Source organism: Euprymna scolopes, chromosome 43 (genome assembly GCF_053919585.1).
Source record: "Euprymna scolopes isolate OS-2025 chromosome 43, ASM5391958v1, whole genome shotgun sequence".
Lineage (NCBI taxonomy): Eukaryota > Metazoa > Mollusca > Cephalopoda > Sepiida > Sepiolidae > Euprymna > Euprymna scolopes.
The window spans coordinates 16,805,879-16,828,311 of record NC_136524.1 but is presented as its reverse complement, the minus strand read 5'-3'; the positions used below and the strand labels follow the sequence as shown (position 1 = coordinate 16,828,311).

At 35.8% G+C, this 22,433-nt stretch overlaps 1 protein-coding gene across 4 annotated transcripts in view; it reads left to right on the top strand.

Moving 5' to 3' along the window:
- LOC145268215 (steroid hormone receptor ERR2-like) overlaps window positions 1–22,433 on the top strand; it is a 274,707-nt gene that overhangs the window by 239,634 nt on the left and 12,640 nt on the right. For all 4 annotated transcript variants that reach the window (XM_080123514.1, XM_080123515.1, XM_080123513.1 and 1 more), the window contains one exon: window positions 16,172–16,472. In XM_080123514.1, coding sequence (XP_079979640.1) covers window positions 16,172–16,413 — 242 coding nt within the window. In that variant the 3' untranslated portion in view covers window positions 16,414–16,472. The remainder of the gene's footprint in view (window positions 1–16,171; window positions 16,473–22,433) is intronic.

Here is a 22,433-nt window from a genome sequence, read left to right as displayed (position 1 = left end):
ATGAAATTGTTCCCTTTGCAAGGTGTCCACATATTTTTAATAGAAAGTATAAATCATTGGCAATGCTTCAATATCTCATGAAGTTTTACTAGAATAATGAAATTGTTCCCTTTTCAAGGTGTCCACATATTTGTACTGGAAAGTATAAATCATTGGCAATGCTTCAATGTCTCATAAAGTTTTACTAGAATAATGAAATTGTTCCCTTTGCAAGGTGTCCAGATATTTGTACTGGAAAGTGAAAATCATTGGCAATGCTTCAATGTCTCATGAAGTTTTACTAGAATAATGAAGTTGTTCCCTTTGCAAGGTGTCCAGATATTTGTACTGGAAAGTGAAAGTCATTGGCAATGCTTCAATGTCTCATGAAGTCTTACTAGAATAATGAAGTTGTTCCCTTTGCAAGGTGTCCAGATATTTGTACATGAAAGTATAAATCATTGGCAGTGCTTCAATGTCTCATGAAGTTTTACTAGAATAATGAAATTGTTCCCTGTTCAAGGTGTCCACATATTTGTACTGGAAAGTATAAATCATTGGCAGTGCTTCATAATCTCATAAAGTTTTACTAGAATAATGAAATTGCTCCCTTTGCAAGGTGTCCAGATATTTGTACTGGAAAGTGTAAATCATTGGCAATGCTTCAATATCTCATGAAGTTTTACTAGAATAATGAAATTGTTCCCTTTGCAAGGTGTCCAGATATTTGTACTGGAAAGTGAAAATCATTGGCAATGCTTCAATGTCTCATGAAGTTTTACTAGAATAATGAAGTTGTTCCCTTTGCAAGGTGTCCAGATATTTGTACTGGAAAGTGTAAATCATTGGCAATGCTTCAATGTCTCATGAAGTTTTACTAGAATAATGACGTTGTTCCCTTTGCAAGGTGTCCACATATTTGTACTGGGAAGTGTAAATCATTGGCAATGCTTCAATGTCTCATAAAGTTTTACTAGAATAATAATATCATTCCCTTTGCAAGGTGTCCACATATTTGTACTGGAAAGTGTAAATCATTGGCAATGCTTCAATGTCTCATAAATTTTTACTAGAATAATTAAATTGTTCCCTTTGCAAGGTGTCCAGATATTTGTACTGGAATGTGTAAATCATTGGCAATGCTTCAATATCTTATGAAGTTGTACTAGAATAATAACATCATTCCCTTTGCAAGGTTTCCACATATTTGTACTGGAAAGTGAAAATCATTGGCAGTGCGTCAATGTCTCATGAAGTTTTACTAGAATAATAAAATTGTTCCCTTTGCAAGCTGTCCAGATATTTGTACTGGAAAGTGTAAATCATTGGCAATGCTTCAATGTCTCATGAAGTTTTACTAGAATAATAATATCATTCCCTTTGCAAGGTGTCCAGATATTTGTACTGGAAAGTGTAAATCATTGGCAATGCTTCAATGTCTCATAAAGTTTTACTAGAATAATGAAATTGTTCCCTTTGCAAGGTGTCCACATATTTGTACTGGAAAGTGTAAATCATTGGCAATGCTTCAATGTCTCATGAAGTTTTACTAGAATAATAATATCATTCCCTTTGCAAGGTGTCCAACTATTTGTACTAGAAAAGTGTAAATCATTGGCAATGCTTCAATGTCTCATGAAGTTTTACTAGAATAATGAAGTTGTTCCCTTTGCAAGGTGTCCAGATATTTGTACTGGAAAGTGTAAATCATTGGCAATGCTTCAATGTCTCATGAAGTTTTACTAGAATAATGAAATCGTTCCCTTTGCAAGGTGTCCAGATATTTGTACTGGAAAGTGCAAATCATTGGCAATGCTTCAATGTCTCATGAAGTTTTACTAGAATAATGAAGTTGTTCCCTTTGCAAGGTGTCCAGATATTTGTAACGGAAAGTGTAAATCATTGGCAATGCTTCAATGTCTCATAAAGTTTTACTAGAATAATAATATCATTCCCTTTGCAAGGTGTCCAGATATTTGTACTGGAAAGTGTAAATCATTGGCAATGCTTCAATATCTTATGAAGTTTTACTAGAATAATAATATCATTCCCTTTGCAAGGTGTCGAGATATTTGTACTGTAAAGTGTAAATCATTGGCAGTGCGTCAATGTCTCATGAAGTTTTACTAGAATAATAAAATTGTTCCCTTTGCAAGCTGTCCAGATATTTGTACTGGAAAGTGTAAATCATTGGCAATGCTTCAACGTCTCATGCAGTTTTACTAGAATAATAATATCATTCCCTTTGCAAGGTGTCCAGATATTTTTAATAGAAAGTATAAATCATTGGCAGTGCTTCAATGTCTCATAAGGTTTTACTAGAATAATGAAATTGTTCCCTTTGCAAGGTGTCCACATATTTTTAATAGAAAGTATAAATCATTGGCAGTGCTTCAATGTCCCATAAAGTTTTACTAGAATAATGAAATTGTTCCCTTTGCTAGGTGTCCACATATTTTTAATAGAAAGTATAAATCATTGGCAGTGCTTCAATATCTCATGAAGTTTTACTAGAATAATGAAATTGTTCCCTTTGCAAGATGTCCATATATTTTTAATAGAAAGTATAAATCATTGGCAGTGCTTCAATGTCTCATAAAGTTTTACTAGAATAATGAAATTGTTCCCTTTGCAAGGTGTCCACATATTTTTAATAGACAGTATAATCATTGGAAGTGCTTCAATATCTCATGAAGTTTTACTAGAATAATGAAATTGTTCCCTTTGCAAGGTGTCCACATATTTTTAATAGAAAGTATAAATCATTGGCAGTGCTTCAATGTCTCATAAAGTTTTACTAGAATAATGAAATTGTTCCCTTTGCAAGGTGTCCACATATTTTTAATAGAAAGTATAATCATTGGCAGTGCTTCAATATCTCATGAAGTTTTACTAGAATAATGAAATTGTTCCCTTTGCAAGGTGTCCACATATTTTTAATAGAAAGTATAAATCATTGGCAGTGCTTCAATGTCTCATGGAGTTTTACTAGAATAATGAAATTGTTCCCTTTGCAAGGTGTCCACATATTTTTAATAGAAAGTATAATCATTGGCAGTGCTTCAATATCTCATGAAGTTTTACTAGAATAATGAAATTGTTCCCTTTGCAAGGTGTCCACATATTTTTAATAGAAAGTATAAATCATAGGCAGTGCTTCAATGTCTCATAAAGTTTTACTAGAATAATGAAATTGTTCCCTTTGCAAGGTGTCCACATATTTTTAATAGAAAGTATAAATCATTGGCAGTGCTTCAATGTCTCATAAAGTTTTACTAGAATAATGAAATTGTTCCCTTTGCAAGGTGTCCACATATTTTTAATAGAAAGTATAAATCATTGGCAGTGCTTCAATATCTCATGAAGTTTTTCTAGAATAATGAAATTGTTCCCTTTGCAAGGTGTCCACATATTTGTACTGGAAAGTGTAAATCATTGGTAGTGCTTCAATATCTCATGAAGTTTTACTAGAATAATGAAATTGTTCCCTTTGCAAGGTGTCCAGATATTTTTAATAGAAAGTATAAATACATGGTAGTGCTTCAATGTCTCATAAAGTCTTACTAGAATAATGAAATTGTTCCCTTTGCAAGGTGTCCACATATTTTTAATAGAAAGTATAAATCATTGGCAGTGCTTCAATGTCTCATAAAGTTTTACTAGAATAATGAAATTGTTCCCTTTGCAAGGTGTCCACATATTTTAAATAGAAAGTATAAATCATTGGCAGTGCTTCAATATCTCATGAAGTTTTACTAGAATAATGAAATTGTTCCCTTTTCAAGGTGTCCACATATTTGTACTGGAAAGTATAAATCATTGGCAGTGCTTCAATGTCTCATGAAGTTTTACTAGAATAATGAAATTGTTCCCTTTGCAAGGTGTCCACATATTTTTAATAGAAAGTATAAATTATTTGCAGTGCTTCAATGTCTCATAAAGTTTTACTAGAATAATGAAATTGTTCCCTTTGCAAGGTGTCCACATATTTTTAATAGAAAGTATAAATCATTGGCAGTGCTTCAATGTCTCATAAAGTTTTACTAGAATAATGAAATTGTTCCCTTTGCAAGGTGTCCACATATTTTTAATAGAAAGTATAAATCATTGGCAGTGCTTCAATATCTCATGAAGTTTTACTAGAATAATGAAATTGTTCCCTTTGAAAGGTGTCCACATATTTGTACTGGAAAGTATAAATCATTGGCAGTGCTCCAATGTCTCATGAAGTTTTACTAGAATAATGAAATTGTTCCCTTTGCAAGGTGTCCACATATTTGTACTGGAAAGTGTAAATTATTGGTAGTGCTTCAATATCTCATGAAGTTGTTCTAGAATAATGAAATTGTTCCCTTTGCAAGGTGTCCACATATTTGTACTGGAAAGTATAAATCATTGGCAGTGCTTCAATGTCTCATAAAGTTTTACTAGAATAATGAAATTGTTCCCTTTGCAAGGTGTCCACATATTTGTACTGGAAAGTGTAAATCATTGGTAGTGCTTCAATATCTCATGAAGTTTTTCTAGAATAATGAAATTGTTCCCTTTGCAAGGTGTCCACATATTTTTAATAGAAAGTATAAATCATTGGCAGTGCTTCAATGTCTCATAAAGTTTTACTAGAATAATGAAATTGTTCCCTTTGCAAGGTGTCCACATATTTTTAATAGAAAGTATAAATCATTGGCAGTGCTTCAATGTCTCATAAAGTTTTACTAGAATAATGAAATTGTTCCCTTTGCAAGGTGTCCACATATTTTTGATAGAAAGTATAAATCATTGGCAGTGCTTCAATATCTCATGAAGTTTTACTAGAATAATGAAATTGTTCCCTTTTCAAGGTGTCCACATATTTGTACTGGAAAGTATAAATCATTGGCAGTGCTTCAATGTCTCATGAAGTTTTACTAGAATAATGAAATTGTTCCCTTTGCAAGGTGTCCACATATTTTTAATAGAAAGTATAAATCATTGGCAGTGCTTCAATGTCTCATAAAGTTTTACTAGAATAATGAAATTGTTCCCTTTGCAAGGTGTCCACATATTTGTACTGGAAAGTGTAAATCATTGGTAGTGCTTCAATATCTCATGAAGTTTTACTAGAATAATGAAATTGTTCCCTTTGCAAGGTGTCCAGATATTTTTAATAGAAAGTATAAATCATTGGTAGTGCTTCAATGTCTAATAAAGTTTTACTAGAATAATGAAATTGTTCCCTTTGCAAGGTGTCCACGTATTTTTAATAGAAAGTATAAATCATTGGCAGTGCTTCAATGTCTCATAAAGTTTTACTAGAATAATGAAATTGTTCCCTTTGCAAGGTGTCCACATATTTTTAATAGAAAGTATAAACCATTGGCAGTGCTTCAATATCTCATGAAGTTTTACTAGAATAATGAAATTGTTCCCTTTGCAAGGTGTCCACATATTTTTAATAGAAAGTATAAATCATTGGCAGTGCTTCAATGTCTCATAAAGTTTTACTAGAATAATGAAATTGTTCCCTTTGCAAGGTGTCCACATATTTGTACTGGAAAGTGTAAATCATTGGTAGTGCTTCAATATCTCATGAAGTTTTACTAGAATAATGAAATTGTTCCCTTTGCAAGGTGTCCACATATTTTTAATAGAAAGTATAAATCATTGGCAGTGCTTCAATGTCTCATGGAGTTTTACTAGAATAATGAAATTGTTCCCTTTGCAAGGTGTCCACATATTTTTAATAGAAAGTATAATCATTGGCAGTGCTTCAATATCTCATGAAGTTTTACTAGAATAATGAAATTGTTCCCTTTGCAAGGTGTCCACATATTTTTAATAGAAAGTATAAATCATAGGCAGTGCTTCAATGTCTCATAAAGTTTTACTAGAATAATGAAATTGTTCCCTTTGCAAGGTGTCCACATATTTTTAATAGAAAGTATAAATCATTGGCAGTGCTTCAATGTCTCATAAAGTTTTACTAGAATAATGAAATTGTTCCCTTTGCAAGGTGTCCACATATTTTTAATAGAAAGTATAAATCATTGGCAGTGCTTCAATATCTCATGAAGTTTTACTAGAATAATGAAATTGTTCCCTTTGCAAGGTGTCCACATATTTGTACTGGAAAGTGTAAATCATTGGTAGTGCTTCAATATCTCATGAAGTTTTACTAGAATAATGAAATTGTTCCCTTTGCAAGGTGTCCAGATATTTTTAATAGAAAGTATAAATACATGGTAGTGCTTCAATGTCTCATAAAGTTTTACTAGAATAATGAAATTGTTCCCTTTGCAAGGTGTCCACGTATTTTTAATAGAAAGTATAAATCATTGGCAGTGCTTCAATGTCTCATAAAGTTTTACTAGAATAATGAAATTGTTCCCTTTGCAAGGTGTCCACATATTTTTAATAGAAAGTATAAATCATTGGCAGTGCTTCAATATCTCATGAAGTTTTACTAGAATAATGAAATTGTTCCCTTTGCAAGGTGTCCACATATTTTTAATAGAAAGTATAAATCATTGGCAGTGCTTCAATGTCTCATAAAGTTTTACTAGAATAATGAAATTGTTCCCTTTGCAAGGTGTCCACATATTTGTACTGGAAAGTGTAAATCATTGGTAGTGCTTCAATATCTCATGAAGTTTTACTAGAATAATGAAATTGTTCCCTTTGCAAGGTGTCCAGATATTTTTAATAGAAAGTATAAATCTTTGGTAGTGCTTCAATGTCTCATAAAGTTTTACTAGAATAATGAAATTGTTCCCTTTGCAAGGTGTCCACGTATTTTTAATAGAAAGTATAAATCATTGGCAGTGCTTCAATGTCTCATAAAGTTTTACTAGAATAATGAAATTGTTCCCTTTGCAAGGTGTCCACATATTTTTAATAGAAAGTATAAATCATTGGCAGTGCTTCAATATCTCATGAAGTTTTACTAGAATAATGAAATTGTTCCCTTTTCAAGGTGTCCACATATTTGTACTGGAAAGTATAAATCATTGGCAGTGCTTCAATGTCTCATGAAGTTTTACTAGAATAATGAAATTGTTCCCTTTGCAAGGTGTCCACATATTTTTAATAGAAAGTATAAATCATTGGCAGTGCTTCAATGTCTCATAAAGTTTTACTAGAATAATGAAATTGTTCCCTTTGCAAGGTGTCCACATATTTGTACTGGAAAGTGTAAATCATTGGTAGTGCTTCAATATCTCATGAAGTTTTACTAGAATAATGAAATTGTTCCCTTTGCAAGGTTTCCACATATTTTTAATAGAAAGTATAAATCATTGGCAGTGCTTCAATGTCTCATAAAGTTTTACTAGAATAATGAAATTGTTCCCTTTGCAAGGTGTCCACATATTTTTAATAGAAAGTATAAATCATTGGCAGTGCTTCAATGTCTCATAAAGTTTTACTAGCATAATGAAATTGTTCCCTTTGCAAGGTGTCCACATATTTTTAATAGAAAGTATAAATCATTGGCAGTGCTTCAATATCTCATGAAGTTTTACTAGAATAATGAAATTGTTCCCTTTTCAAGGTGTCCACATATTTGTACTGGAAAGTATAAATCATTGGCAGTGCTTCAATGTCTCATGAAGTTTTAGTAGAATAATGAAATTGTTCCCTTTGCAAGGTGTCCACATATTTTTAATAGAAAGTATAAATCATTGGCAGTGCTTCAATGTCTCATAAAGTTTTACTAGAATAATGAAATTGTTCCCTTTGCAAGGTGTCCACATATTTTTAATAGAAAGTATAAACTATTGGCAGTGCTTCAATGTCTCATAAAGTTTTACTAGAATAATGAAATTGTTCCCTTTGCAAGGTGTCCACATATTTTTAATAGAAAGTATAAATAATTGGCAGTGCTTCAATGTCTCATGAAGTTTTACTAGAATAATGAAATTGTTCCCTTTGCAAGGTGTCCACATATTTGTACTGGAAAGTGTAAATCATTGGTAGTGCTTCAATATCTCATGAAGTTTTTCTAGAATAATGAAATTGTTCCCTTTGCAAGGTGTCCACATATTTGGACTGGAAAGTATAAATCATTGGCAGTGCTTCAATGTCTCATGAAGTTTTACTAGAATAATGAAATTGTTCCCTTTGCAAGGTGTCCACATATTTTTAATAGAAAGTATAAATCATTAGCAGTGCTTCAATGTCTCATAAAGTTTTACTAGAATAATGAAATTGTTCCCTTTGCAAGGTGTCCACATATTTGTACTGGAAAGTGTAAATCATTGGTAGTGCTTCAATATCTCATGAAGTTTTACTAGAATAATGAAATTGTTCCCTTTGCAAGGTGTCCACATATTTTTAATAGAAAGTATAAATCATTGGCAGTGCTTCAATGTCTCATAAAGTTCTACTAGAATAATGAAATTGTTCCCTTTGCAAGGTGTCCACATATTTTTAATAGAAAGTATAAATCATTGGCAGTGCTTCAATGTCTCATGAAGTTTTACTAGAATAATGAAATTGTTCCCTTTGCAAGGTGTCCACATATTTTTAATAGAAAGTATAAATCTTTGGTAGTGCTTCAATGTCTCATAAAGTTTTACTAGAATAATGAAATTGTTCCCTTTGCAAGGTGTCCACGTATTTTTAATAGAAAGTATAAATCATTGGCAGTGCTTCAATGTCTCATAAAGTTTTACTAGAATAATGAAATTGTTCCCTTTGCAAGGTGTCCACATATTTGGACTGGAAAGTATAAATCATTGGCAGTGCTTCAATGTCTCATGAAGTTTTACTAGAATAATGAAATTGTTCCCTTTGCAAGGTGTCCACATATTTTTAATAGAAAGTATAAATCATTGGCAGTGCTTCAATGTCTCATAAAGTTTTACTAGAATAATGAAATTGTTCCCTTTGCAAGGTGTCCACATATTTGTACTGGAAAGTGTAAATCATTGGTAGTGCTTCAATATCTCATGAAGTTTTACTAGAATAATGAAATTGTTCCCTTTGCAAGGTGTCCACATATTTTTAATAGAAAGTATAAATCATTGGCAGTGCTTCAATGTCTCATGAAGTTTTACTAGAATAATGAAATTGTTCCCTTTGCAAGGTGTCCACATATTTTTAATAGAAAGTATAAATCATTGGCAGTGCTTCAATATCTCATGAAGTTTTACTAGAATAATGAAATTGTTCCCTTTGCAAGGTGTCCACATATTTGTACTGGAAAGTGTAAATCATTGGTAGTGCTTCAATATCTCATGAAGTTTTACTAGAATAATGAAATTGTTCCCTTTGCAAGGTGTCCACATATTTTTAATAGAAAGTATAAATTATTGGCAGTGCTTCAATGTCTCATAAAGTTTTACTAGAATAATGAAATTGTTCCCTTTGCAAGGTGTCCACATATTTTTAATAGAAAGTATAAATCATTGGCAGTGCTTCAATGTCTCATAAAGTTTTACTAGAATAATGAAATTGTTCCCTTTGCAATGTGTCCACATATTTTTAATAGAAAGTATAAATCATTGGTAGTGCTTCAATATCTCATGAAGTTTTACTAGAATAATCAAATTGTTCCCTTTGCAAGGTGTCCACATATTTTTGATAGAAAGTATAAATCATTGGCAGTGCTTCAATATCTCATGAAGTTTTTCTAGAATAATGAAATTATTCCCTTTGCAAGGTGTCCACATATTTGTACTGGAAAGTATAAATCATTGGCAGGGCTTCAATATCTCATGAAGTTTTACTAGAATAATGAAATTGTTCCCTTTGCAAGGTGTCCACATATTTTTAATAGAAAGTATAAATCATTGGCAGTGCTTCAATGTCTCATAAAGTTTTACTAGAATAATGAAATTGTTCCCTTTGCAAGGTGTCCACATATTTGTACTGGAAAGTGTAAATCATTGGTAGTGCTTCAATATCTCATGAAGTTTTACTAGAATAATGAAATTGTTCCCTTTGCAAGGTGTCCACATATTTTTAATAGAAAGTATAAATCATTGGCAGTGCTTCAATGTCTCATAAAGTTTTACTAGAATAATGAAATTGTTCCCTTTGCAAGGTGTCCACATATTTTTAATAGAAAGTATAAATCATTGGCAGTGCTTCAATGTCTCATAAAGTTTTACTAGAATAATGAAATTGTTCCCTTTGCAAGGTGTCCACATATTTTTGATAGAAAGTATAAATCATTGGCAGTGCTTCAATATCTCATGAAGTTTTACTAGAATAATGAAATTGTTCCCTTTTCAAGGTGTCCACATATTTGTACTGGAAAGTATAAATCATTGGCAGTGCTTCAATGTCTCATGAAGTTTTACTAGAATAATGAAATTGTTCCCTTTGCAAGGTGTTCACATATTTTTAATAGAAAGTATAAATCATTGGCAGTGCTTCAATGTCTCATAAAGTTTTACTAGAATAATGAAATTGTTCCCTTTTCAAGGTGTCCACATATTTGTACTGGAAAGTGTAAATCATTGGTAGTGCTTCAATATCTCATGAAGTTTTACTAGAATAATGAAATTGTTCCCTTTGCAAGGTGTCCACATATTTTTAATAGAAAGTGTAAATCATTGGCAGTGCTTCAATGTCTCATAAAGTTTTACTAGAATAATGAAATTGTTCCCTTTGCAAGGTGTCCACATATTTGTACTGGAAAGTGTAAATCATTGGTAGTGCTTCAATATCTAAGGAAGTTTTACTAGAATAATGAAATTGTTCCCTTTGCAAGGTGTCCACATATTTTTAATAGAAAGTATAAATCCTTGGTAGTGCTTCAATATCTCATAAAGTTTTACTAGAATAATGAAATTGTTCCCTTTGCAAGGTGTCCACATATTTGTACTGGAAAGTGTAAATCATTGGTAGTGCTTCAATATCTCATGAAGTTTTACTAGAATAATGAAATTGTTCCCTTTGCAAGGTGTCCACATATTTTTAATAGAAAGTATAAATCATTGGCAGTGCTTCAATATCTCATGAAGTTTTACTAGAATAATGAAATTGTTCCCTTTGCAAGGTGTCCACATATTTGTACTGGAAAGTATAAATCATTGGCAGTGCTTCAATGTCTCATGAAGTTTTACTAGAATAATGAAATTGTTCCCTTTGCAAGGTGTCCACATATTTGTACTGGAAAGTGTAAATCATTGGTAGTGCTTCAATATCTCATGAAGTTTTTCTAGAATAATGAAATTGTTCCCTTTGCAAGGTGTCCACATATTTGTACTGGAAAGTATAAATCATTGGCAGTGCTTCAATGTCTCACGAAGTTTTACTAGAATAATGAAATTGTTCCCTTTGCAAGGTTGTAGTAAAAAAGAAAAAAAAAATCGTGCAAACCTTTTACCACTGGCAATGCCCGCTTCAGAGAGTGAAAGAAGAAAGAAGAAGAAGAGAATGGCCACTGCGTCTATTTATAGACTAGAGATCATGGGAAGAGTATGCAAATAACTTTCGACGGTTTTGTCCTATTAAAAGCCTGTATTTGGGAGAGAGGATGTCTTTTTTGTTTGGCAGAAGCAATTGCTGTCAGAAGTGCATTTCACTGCAGGATTTAAGAGTGAAGATTGAGTTGTGGGGTCATTGTATTTAACCACAAGCTATTTCGGCTAAGAACAGATCATGGAATCTGGGATGTTGAGATTGGGAAAAGATGTAATACCACCTTTTAGTGGAGAAGGTGATGTAGTCGGATGGATAAAGAAAGTAAAACTGGTGGCTAAGCTTCAACATGTGCCAGACCTTGCCAGTTTTATTCCACTTTTTTTGCAGAGAGATGCACTCGCTCTCTATCTTGAGATGAATAATGCAGAACAAGAAGATGCAGAACTGATAGAGATGAGACTCGTGACCGCCTTCACTGAGGGGCCTTTTGAGGCATACGAAAAACTGCAACGATTCAAGTGGACAGGAGAATCGGTGGATGTTTATGCTAATAAAATCAAAAGATTGGCTGGACTGGCGGGATATCTGGGAAGAGGGCTGGAACATACAGCGAAACTGGCATTCATAACTGGATTCCCAGACGATGTATCTGTGGCATTTTACAGCAGCTACCGAACATAGAGAGAATGGATGTCAGCAAACTGATACCGACTGCACGGCTTTTAGTCAGCAAAAGGGTCGTAGAAACTCGGACATTGGCCGCAAGTGCGCAAACTAATGAGACTAATAAGGGAAAGAAAGAATCAAGCCTTCAGTTCTTTAGATGTCAAGGACCGCACCTAAAAAAAAGATTGCACAGAGATCCCTAGGGCCAGGGCAACATGCTACAATTGTGGAACATTTAGCCACATTGCGAGATATTGTCCTCAGATTCAGGGAAACGGGCAAGGGGGAGCTTCTGCGCCGCAAGCTACCCTAGCAATGAAATGAAGGCGCGATACTGGCCTCTTCCTATAATAGAAGTAGAGGTGAATGATTCTGTAATGACTGCACTTGTCGATACTGGGTGCACCACTACTTTAATCAATTCCAAACTTTTGAAGGGATATGGAAGGAGCGGTACAGTGAAAGCAGTTGATGGGAGGAATATAGAATGTAAAGGAGCGAGACAAGTGGAGATAAAAGTCTGTGGAATGCACGTAAAGGTGAGGGCAATCTTGATGAATCACATCGTTGATGGGATCGACATCATAATTGGAATGGACGTGATTAATGAGCTGGGAGGTGTAACTATAAAGAAAGCCAAAGTGAAGTTTGGAGATATACAATGTGCCGTGGCTGCCCATCAGCTGAATGTTTGCAAAATCAAGGATAAAGACTTTGAAGCAAACTTCGATGGAGATAAATGAACAGTAAGATGGACATGGAAGGGAGAGCCTCCAGTATTGCAGAACAAAGTCCAATATTATAAAAACTCTCTGGAAGGCGATAAGAAATTAGAATTCGAGAAAGAGGTGGAAAGATGGATATCGGATGGTATTCTGTTACCATGGAAAGGAGAAAGAAAAGGCGTGTTGCCATTGATGGCAGTATTTCAAGCCACAAAAGGGAAAGTTAGGCCAGTGTTCGACTTTCGTGAGTTGATCCGTTTTGTGGCGTGTCATACAGGGAGCGACATAATAGATGTATGTGATGAAAAGATAAGAAAGTGGAGACAGTTGGTAGGAGGGACCGCAATAGTGGACCTTAAGTCTGCCTACCTGCAACTACATGTGGCAAAGGAACTATGGCAGTACCAGCTGGTCTGTTATAAAGGAAAAACCTATTGCCTAACACGATTAGGATTTGGACTTAATGTCGCGCCAAAGATTATGGCAGCCATTTTAAAAACAGTATTAAAGAAAGGAAGTAGGACGAAAGAGGCCACTGATTCATACATTGATGATATAATGGTAGACGTAACGAAAATATCGACACAGGAAGTTGTGGAACATTTGAAGGGGTTTGGGTTAGCAACAAAATCTCCGGAATCCCTGGACGGAGGAGCGGCACTGGGCCTTAAGCTTATGAAAAATAAGATGGGTGCACTAATGTTCAGGAGAGGCAACGAGATCCCAGAGATGGGAGGAGAAATTAGTAGGCGGGAGCTATTTTCGATCTGTGGTAAATTATTGGGGCACTATCCAATTGCTAGATGGCTGCGATTAGCATGCAGTTATGTGAAAAGAAGAGCAAATGGAATGGATTGGGAAGAAAAGGTTGATTGCAGAACCATGAAAGTGATGCAGGAGGTTCTAGCTGAGGTGAAAAAAGAAGACCCTGTTAATGGCGCTTGGCACATACTTGAAGTGAGCACAGGAGTCGTGTGGTGTGATGCAAGCAATGTTGCAACTGGCGTGGTTGTCGAGATTGGCGGTGTGGTGGCGGAAGATGCAACTTGGCTGAGGAAAAGTGATGACTTTAATCACATTAACATAGCTGAATTAGATGCTGTTCTAAAGGGTGTCAATTTACCTATCAAATGGAGACTGACAAATATTGAAATAAGAACTGATTCAGCCACTGTACTCAGTTGGGTGAACTCTACTGTGGAGGAGAGTGGCAGAATACGAACAAAGGGTGCCGGAGAAGTGATAATAAAGCGGAGATTAGGGATGCTTAGAGAGTTGGTGTCTGAATTGAAACTGCAAATAAAAGCAGTGTTTGTGCCTTCTGAAAGAAACAAGGCAGATGCGCTAACACGGATAAAAAAACAGTGGTTAATTGAGAAAGAGGAGGCGCCGATATGCTGTCTTGGAATTGGAGAAATTAAAGAGTTGCATGACATGCATCACATGGGAGTGGAGAGAACATTATATTTGATGAGGCAAGTGGATCCGAATGTAAAACGGGAAGAAATTCAGATGATAGTAAAGAACTGTGTTTGGTGTCAATCGATCGATCCTGCCCCAAATATACATAATCCTGGGGAAATTGGAGTTTTAACGAACTGGACGAGACTAGCTATTGACATAGCACACTACCGAGGGGGAGCGTACTTATCAATAATTGATTGTGGGCCAAGTAGACTGGCGATATGGAAGGAACTGCGAGTGGAAGCCGCATCTGCAGTTGCAACTGAATTAGAAAAGGTGATGCTTGAATGAGGTCTAGTAAGGGAGGTGATAATGGACAACGGCATTGTTTTTCGCTCAGAAATCTTTCAGACGATGCTAAAAAATGGAAGATTAAAAGTTATTACAGGGCAGCCTACAGACCTGGAGGAAATGGCATTGTGGAGCGACATCATCGGACCGTGAAAGCAATAGCTGAGAGAGGAAGAATATCGCCTGAAGAGGCCACATTTTGGTACAACATGTCCCCTAAGGTCGGGCAAAGAGATGACACAATACCACATAGAGCAATCTTTAATTACAAATGGAGGCATCCTAGAGACATGTCACCGGAAATTAATGATCAAGGACCAGCCAGAATCCAAATAGGAGAAGAAGTTTGGGTGAAACCGCCTAATGCCCGATGCACAACGCAGTGGGGAAGAGGAGTGATAACAGGAGTGCAATCCCCAAACAACTTAAGTGTCAATGGAATGCCACGACATGTTTTAAATTTAAGGCGTGTGATCCATTTAGGTGATGAGGATGGTGGTACTGAGCCAGGGAGTGATGAAGATGAACCGGTGCCGATGCAGAGACCGCAAAGAGAACGCAATGCGCCGATCTGGACACGGGATTATGAGATGTGAATGATCTTTAATGATCATGGGGGCGTGTAGTAAAAAAAAAAAAAAAAAAATCGTGCAAACCTTTTACCACTGGCAACGCCCGCTTCAGAGAGTGAAAGAAGAAAGAAGAAGAGAATGGCCACTGCGTCTATTTATAGACTAGAGATCATGGGAAGAGTATGCAAATAACTTTGGACGGTTTTGTCCTATAAAAAGCCTGTATTTGGGAGAGAGGTGTCTTTTTTGTTTGGCAGAAGCAATTGCTGTCAGAAGTGCATTTCACTGCAGGATTTAAGAGTGAAGATTGAGTTGTGGGGTCATTGTATTTAACCACAAAGGTGTCCACATATTTGTACTGGAAAGTGTAAATCATTGTCAATGCTTAAATATCTCATAAAGTTTTACTAGAATAATGAAAGCATTCCCTTTGCAAGGTGTCCACATATTTGTACTGGAAAGTGTAAATCATTGTCAATGCTTCAATGTCTCATAAAGTTTTACTAGAATAATGAAATTGTTCCCTTTGCAAGGTGTCCAGATATTTGTACTGGAAAGTGTAAATCATTGTCAATGCTTAAATATCTCATAAAGTTTTACTAGAATAATGAAATTGTTCCCTTTGCAAGGTGTCCAGATATTTGTACTGGAAAGTGTAAATCATTGGCAGTGCTTCAATATCTCATGAAGTTTTACTAGAATAATGAAATTGTTCCCTTTTCAAGGTGTCCAGATATTTGTACTGGAAAGTGTAAATCATTGGCAATGCTTCAATATCTCATAAAGTTTTACTAGAATAATGAAAGCATTCCCTTTGCAAGGTGTCCACATATTTGTACTGGAAAGTGTAAATCATTGTCAATGCTTCAATGTCTCATAAAGTTTTACTAGAATAATGAAATCATTCCCTTTGCAAGGTGTCCACATATTTATAATAGAAAGTATAAATCATTGGCAATGCTTCGAATTCTTATTCAATTAAAAATATCAAATGAAGACAATAATTCGACATGAGTTTCGACTTTTGGCACATGAGAAAAAGCACAAGAGAAAGGGAGAGAATGTGGGTAATAGAATCTGTACATATTTTTTCAATTAATGTTTGTTTTCATTCTATTTCAGATGTTACTCCTGATAGTAATGGATCCGTGAAGCAACTACAGGATAAATTCCACGACACACTGATTGAATATGTGAAAAATAAACACACGGGAAACATGAAACGACTCGGCCACTTATTTATGCTGCTGCCACATCTGACGCATGTCAAACTACTTGCACGGCAATATTGGTTTGATGTGAAGAAAGACGGCAGAGTCATTATGCACAAGTTATTCCTTGAGATGCTCGAGGCGGACTCTTGATGGCACTCTATTGGATTAAGGAATAGAAAAATAATCTGAAATGTAGATTAGTAAATATTGTAAGTAATCAACATTATTTCTATCTGAATTTTTTATATATTTATACAATAGTAGTATACATACTTGTGATTCAACAGGTTACAAGCATTAATTATTCTACTTTGATTTCATTTGGAAATGGTATAAACTATTACATCTTTCAAGACATTCTTCTTATATAACTATTGATAATAAGTAGTATGTCTCTAATCCTGTATCGTTATTGCCATTGTCGTTGTTCTTGTTATCATTATTATTATTATTTACTCAGTACGAGTAGTCACACAGACCATCATCAAAGATTTCTCTTTGAGAACAACTTGAGGTGTTCTCTGGAGTGTGAGTGACAACACGTCTCCTCAGATTTCCAGTACTCTCCACCTCTTTCGATAACCTTTGCAAGTAAATTTGCATTATCGCAATAGCCACTTGCTATTGGTCTTCATTGGAATTTGGATGGCACTCATCCAGTGGATGTTTGGCTAGTGCTCTCTCTCCTGTTTCTTTCCATCCTCCTTGTGAAATAACTTGTGTGGCGCCAGTTTATGGCAACATATGAAAAAAACTAAGGGTGGGAGGCAAACCCGCAGAATAGTTAACTTACAATTATATAGTTTCAGTTTTCCTGATTCCTTTGTATTTTACCAGTTTCTATATATCTGGCTTGTGCCTGTAGCTTATGTGCATTAGACTCTAAATTCAATGATTTTCTTTAATATTTCAGCTATTTTCATTATTGTTGCTATTCGTTGTATCTTCTCAGCCATCCCTTCGATTTCAATATCTTTCATTCTTTTTTCAAAGTTGTTCTGTATTGTTCCTAATGCTACAAAAAGTGAATACGCATTCCGCCCTATTGTTAAGAACTAGGTGATTATTAATATTAAATTTACAAAATGAATGCCCAATTTTATGTTTTATATATATATATATATATATATATATATATATATATTGCTTTGAAGAAAATATACGGCAAAACCTGAGGGGCCCTTTTCATCGACAGACTCATCCAGAGTTAATCGTTGATCTATAGAAAAAATAAATTAGTAAAATATCTTGCAAGAGCAAACCTAATGGGGTGTGTGTGTAACAAGAAAAACGGGGGGGGGATACAAATAAAATAAAATATTTGCAAATTTTACAATTATATAAAATATATGTACAGGTGGGGGCAAAGGGAAGAGTTAAAATATATCCCCAAATAAGTCTAACAAATTCTTTCTGTCGACAAAGAGAAGGTCTGTGTAAGAGAATAGAGATCGACTCCAAAATCTGCAAGTGATTTTGAGAGTCGGCCCAGTACAAAATTCTAAAACGCTTCATTAGCACATGCTGGATTTTCATGGAGGTGTTGGCCAGTGGTAGATTTCAAGGTGGAAAAAAGGTGGTTAGAGTGACAAGGCTTGCCTAATCCTATTTTTGCTGGAACATGCTGGTTTATTTGAGTCTGCAAATTTAAGGAGGTTTGACCCACATAGTCAGCAGTGCACTGACAATTAAATTCATAAACTACATTACTTTTTGTGATGTAAGGTAAACCATCCTTAACAACTAGAGGAAATGCAGACTTTACACCAAAGACCAAATGTAGAGCAACGGACAGGAAGCAATTTGAAACAGATTTAATGATTCGTCTACCCAAACATTGATCGGTCTCCCCAACCCAAGGGACCTTTAAGTAGACAGGACACCTGGAGGGACCAAAGGCTGCAGGAGAATTGTACTTTTTAACTTTATTTTTAATAATATAATCAATTAAATTCTCTGGATAACCGTTTTTAGTGTAGCTATCCTTGACGGTCTTCAATTCGCGTTCTAGTTTACCAGAAGAACAAATTCTAAGGGCTCTATACCAGGGTTGCAGAGCCGGATGGTGAAAGTCTGACTCAAACTCCAACTCCTTGAATTCCTAGAATTCCGACTCCGACTCTTTTGATATCTTAGACTCCGACTCCCGACTCCGAGACCCCGATGTTGAAATCTATTCTGCAGATTCATATACCAGCCTCCCACACCTATTCAGCATTTTATAATCACTTTTCATGTATATCATTTTTTATGTTTAACATTCACTTGTATGATAAATATACTCACATATACGTTCTACTAGCTTTATTTATTTATTTATTTAACGTTATCTCCTAACAAGGCATATCACCACTTGGACGAAAAAGGCTACTTTTTGAGACCATGTCTAGAAAAGATTAGCAAGATGTCGGTTTATGTTACATTTCAACTTCTGCATATCAGTATGACCAAGAAAGCAGGTAGCAGGAAGGGAACTCCAAAGTCTTGCTGTTCAAGGGAAGAGATTATTAGAATAGAAAGCTTTTTGGCCTCTAGGGACCTCAACAGTGAAGGGGTAAGATCTTATTACTGGTTTGTCGGGGATATGTGTAGGGTACAAGTGCAACAAGTTCATCAGAACACATTCTATTAAAACACAGAGATGCAACATTGTGATGATGGGACAAGAGCTGGAGCTTAGTTGATAAAGTGGGACAGATTAAATTGACAAATCTTTTTTGGAACCTATCCAAGATGGAGAGGCTAGTGGTAGATGCACCAGCGCAGATGTGGCAACAATACTCCATGCATGAGCAAATGGTGGCCTTGTAGAGGTACAGGATACTCTCAGGTGTGAGTAGTCTTCTAGCTTGATAGAAGGAACCCACCATCTTTGCAGCAGTCTTTGCAATGTCCTTTATGTGTTTGTTCCAGTTCATATTGCCCACAAAGTAACATATGGTAAAATAGTCCCAAAAAAGGAAAGGTATAATTCTAAGGTAGGTTGGGTATTGTTTCATCGATATAGGCTGATCAAGAGGTGTCTTGTAATTGTTAAAGGAGAGCAGCTTAGTTTTCCTAGCATGAAATGTTACCATCCATTTGAGGCCCCATTCCACTATAGTCTGGATGTCATTTTCATTTAATGATTTTGTGATTGTTTTAGATTTACGTACATCTGTTCTTCCCTAATGCATGTTATATAGCATTGTATCATCAGCAAATATACCCATCTCGGACACAATATTTTGAATATCAGGAATAATAATGGTCCAAGGATCGACCCCTGAGACACTCCTGCATTAATGTTATGCTGCTTGGATATACATTAATGATAACCTGTATGCTTCTATTGTCTAAGATTGTCTAATTATATTTAGTATACGTCCAGTTATAACATACAATTTAATTTTCATTAGCAGCCCTTGTGCCAGACTTTGTCAAAGGCCTTGGATGTATAAAGGGCTACAGCTGTGGCTCCACCCGCTTTATCCAGTACATGGTAAATGCATTCACAGATAAATGTTAAAATATGTGCAGTAAAACGACATTGCCTGAATCCATACTGTTTGTCAGAGAGAAAATTTGCTTTTGCAAGGTGGTGAACTAGTGTTTGATTAATTAAGGTCTCAAAGATTTTAGTGTAGAGGGGGAAGAGATTAATGGGACGATAATTGAGAGGGTCTGTTCTTTCATCAGAATTCCTGTATATTGGTACCACAGAGGCCATCTTCCAGCTATTAGGGAAGCAAGATTCAGCAAGGCATTTATTGTAGAGCTTGGAAAGTATGGGGGCTAGCTCAGTTAAACATTTCTTAATTAGTATAGCAGAGATAAGATCAGGCCCACATGCTTTTGAGATGTCTAAGTTTTTTATGGTATCGCAGACATGAGAAGGAGTGATTTTTACATCTTCTAATGTGGCTTTAGTTCGCATAGGGAAATTTGGAAGGGAGTTGTTCGTTGGCTTTAAGGTGAATTTAGAGGCAATCGCCAGGACAGCAGTTCCGCCTTTTCCGTTACTGTGCATGCAACCTTCTGATTGTTGCTCAGTGGAGGAATGATTTTCCTTTATTCACTACACTAGTATAGATTTTTCAGAAATCACAAATTTCTATCTTTTGCGATTCTATGCGTTCCCTGATTATTTCAGCATACTTTCTTTTGGCTGTTGCTATTTCTCTTTTACAATGATTTCTAGCATCTATGAATTTTTGCCTATTTGTATTTGACTTATGACATACAAACTGGCGGAGTGCATGCTGTCTTTGTGCCATAGCAGCTGCACAATCTGTAGTGAACCATGAGGGTGAGTGGGGCTTGCCATAATACTTCCGTGTGGGAACATGTGCTTCAATTCCTACTTTGCACCATTCAGTTGTTTCATTGACAATCTGTTCAGCAAGAAGAGAGAAGATCCATGGGGCATCTCGGATGTGTTCTCTAATGGTTTCCCAATAAGCCCTGTTGTAGTACCTTTTTGTTTTGAGCAATGATTCCTCACCTTCAGGTTAGGATTTAAATGTGATGTCAACTGATACCACTAGGTGTTCTGCGTTTCCAAGTGGACTGTGGGCATTAATCACACAATCCTCAGGTAGTGTGGTGAGGAATAGGTCTAGAAGTGAAACCTGCTGAGGTTCACGATCTGGTAGGGCAGTTGAAAACATCACTGTCTGTGTGAGGGAATGGGATATAGAGAAGCTATTAGTAGAGCATCCAGCTGCATCTGTGTAACCTGAGAAACCAAGCCAATTTTTATGGTGGACATTAAAGTCACCAAATCACATTGGGCATTACTATCCAAGGAGAGTGCTGCATCTATACTATCAAAGACATGATCGATTAGGGTACAATTCTGACTTGAGGGAAAACAGCAGATAAAATATAAGTAACTAACTAATATTAGTTGAAAGCACTTAAAAGCCTAGTCATCCGATTCAAGATTTTTCTCTCTAGTTTAAGGGAGGGTGCTATGAATATAGGCTCTTAGCACGTGCATATTGGAGTCCTTACAGCAAAAAGGGAGGTATACTGTAATGTTAAAGTATTTTTTTTTATTACATTTTCACCCCAAACAAGGCACATTGCCACTTTGATGTAGGGGGCTACTATCAGGGACATAAGTTGTAGAGGTACTATGTGGGAAGTTGGGCAGTAAGATGTTGGTTCACGTTACACTTGAACTTCTGTATGTCAGTACAGTTGGGGAAGCAGGAACCTGGAAGGGAATTCCAAAGTCTAGCGGTTCTGGGGAAGAAACTGCTGGAGTAGAAGGCTCTCTTACATATAGGGATCTCTACTGTGAAGAGGTGGGATTTAGCTGCTTGTTGGGTTTGTTGAAGGTATTTACGTCGGGGGGGTACGAGTGTTTGCAGTTCGTTGGAGCATTCACTATTAAAGTACTTGTAGAACAGGCAGAGGGATGCTACATTTCATCAATGGGACAGAGGCTGAAGCTGAAGAATGTAAGTTTGTTTCACTTAATGCTAAGATATCCGGGGAGTTTACTAAAAAGTAAGACTCTACATCATCTATATTACCTCTAAGCCCATGGATATTTGTGAAAGCGAACCTGGGCGGTTTTCTGGTTTTATCATGATATTTATTTGGGTTGTCATTTAATTATGTTTTTGTTTAATGTTACATTAGGGGAAGAGTGTTGAGCAAAGTGGGTCTGTTTTGATGCCAAGTATACACATGCAGTGGTCAATTAGCCAAGTCCAGTCTAGAATGTGTGGTCTCATGAAAGTCAACCAGATATAGCAGCAGGGTCCCTTTCCATGCATGACATGGTACTACAACTATCCTAATATTATACATCTGATGATAGAGCAGCCAGGTTAAGCATTACCAAAGAGTTAGGGCACCTGTACTGTCAGTCGGGAACAGCCGCAAGACAAACTATCAATCAGTTAACCTCAACCTCTCAGACAAGACCGGCCCAAACAAGTCTAATGAGCACAAATGGCATGCAAGCAAATTTTCTGTTTCTGAGAGAAAGAAAGAAATTTAAAATAGGGAATAGGGGAACAGAGTTCAATGTCCTAGCCAGGAAATAAGGCCAAGCACAGGGTGATTCTGGTGAGTCCCTAGTATTGTACCTCTGGCCTGGCTAATAGGCAAGGAAGTGTGAAAGCTGGTGATAGGAAGAGCCTATCTACTCCTTAAGCAAGTTACATTTTCAAGCC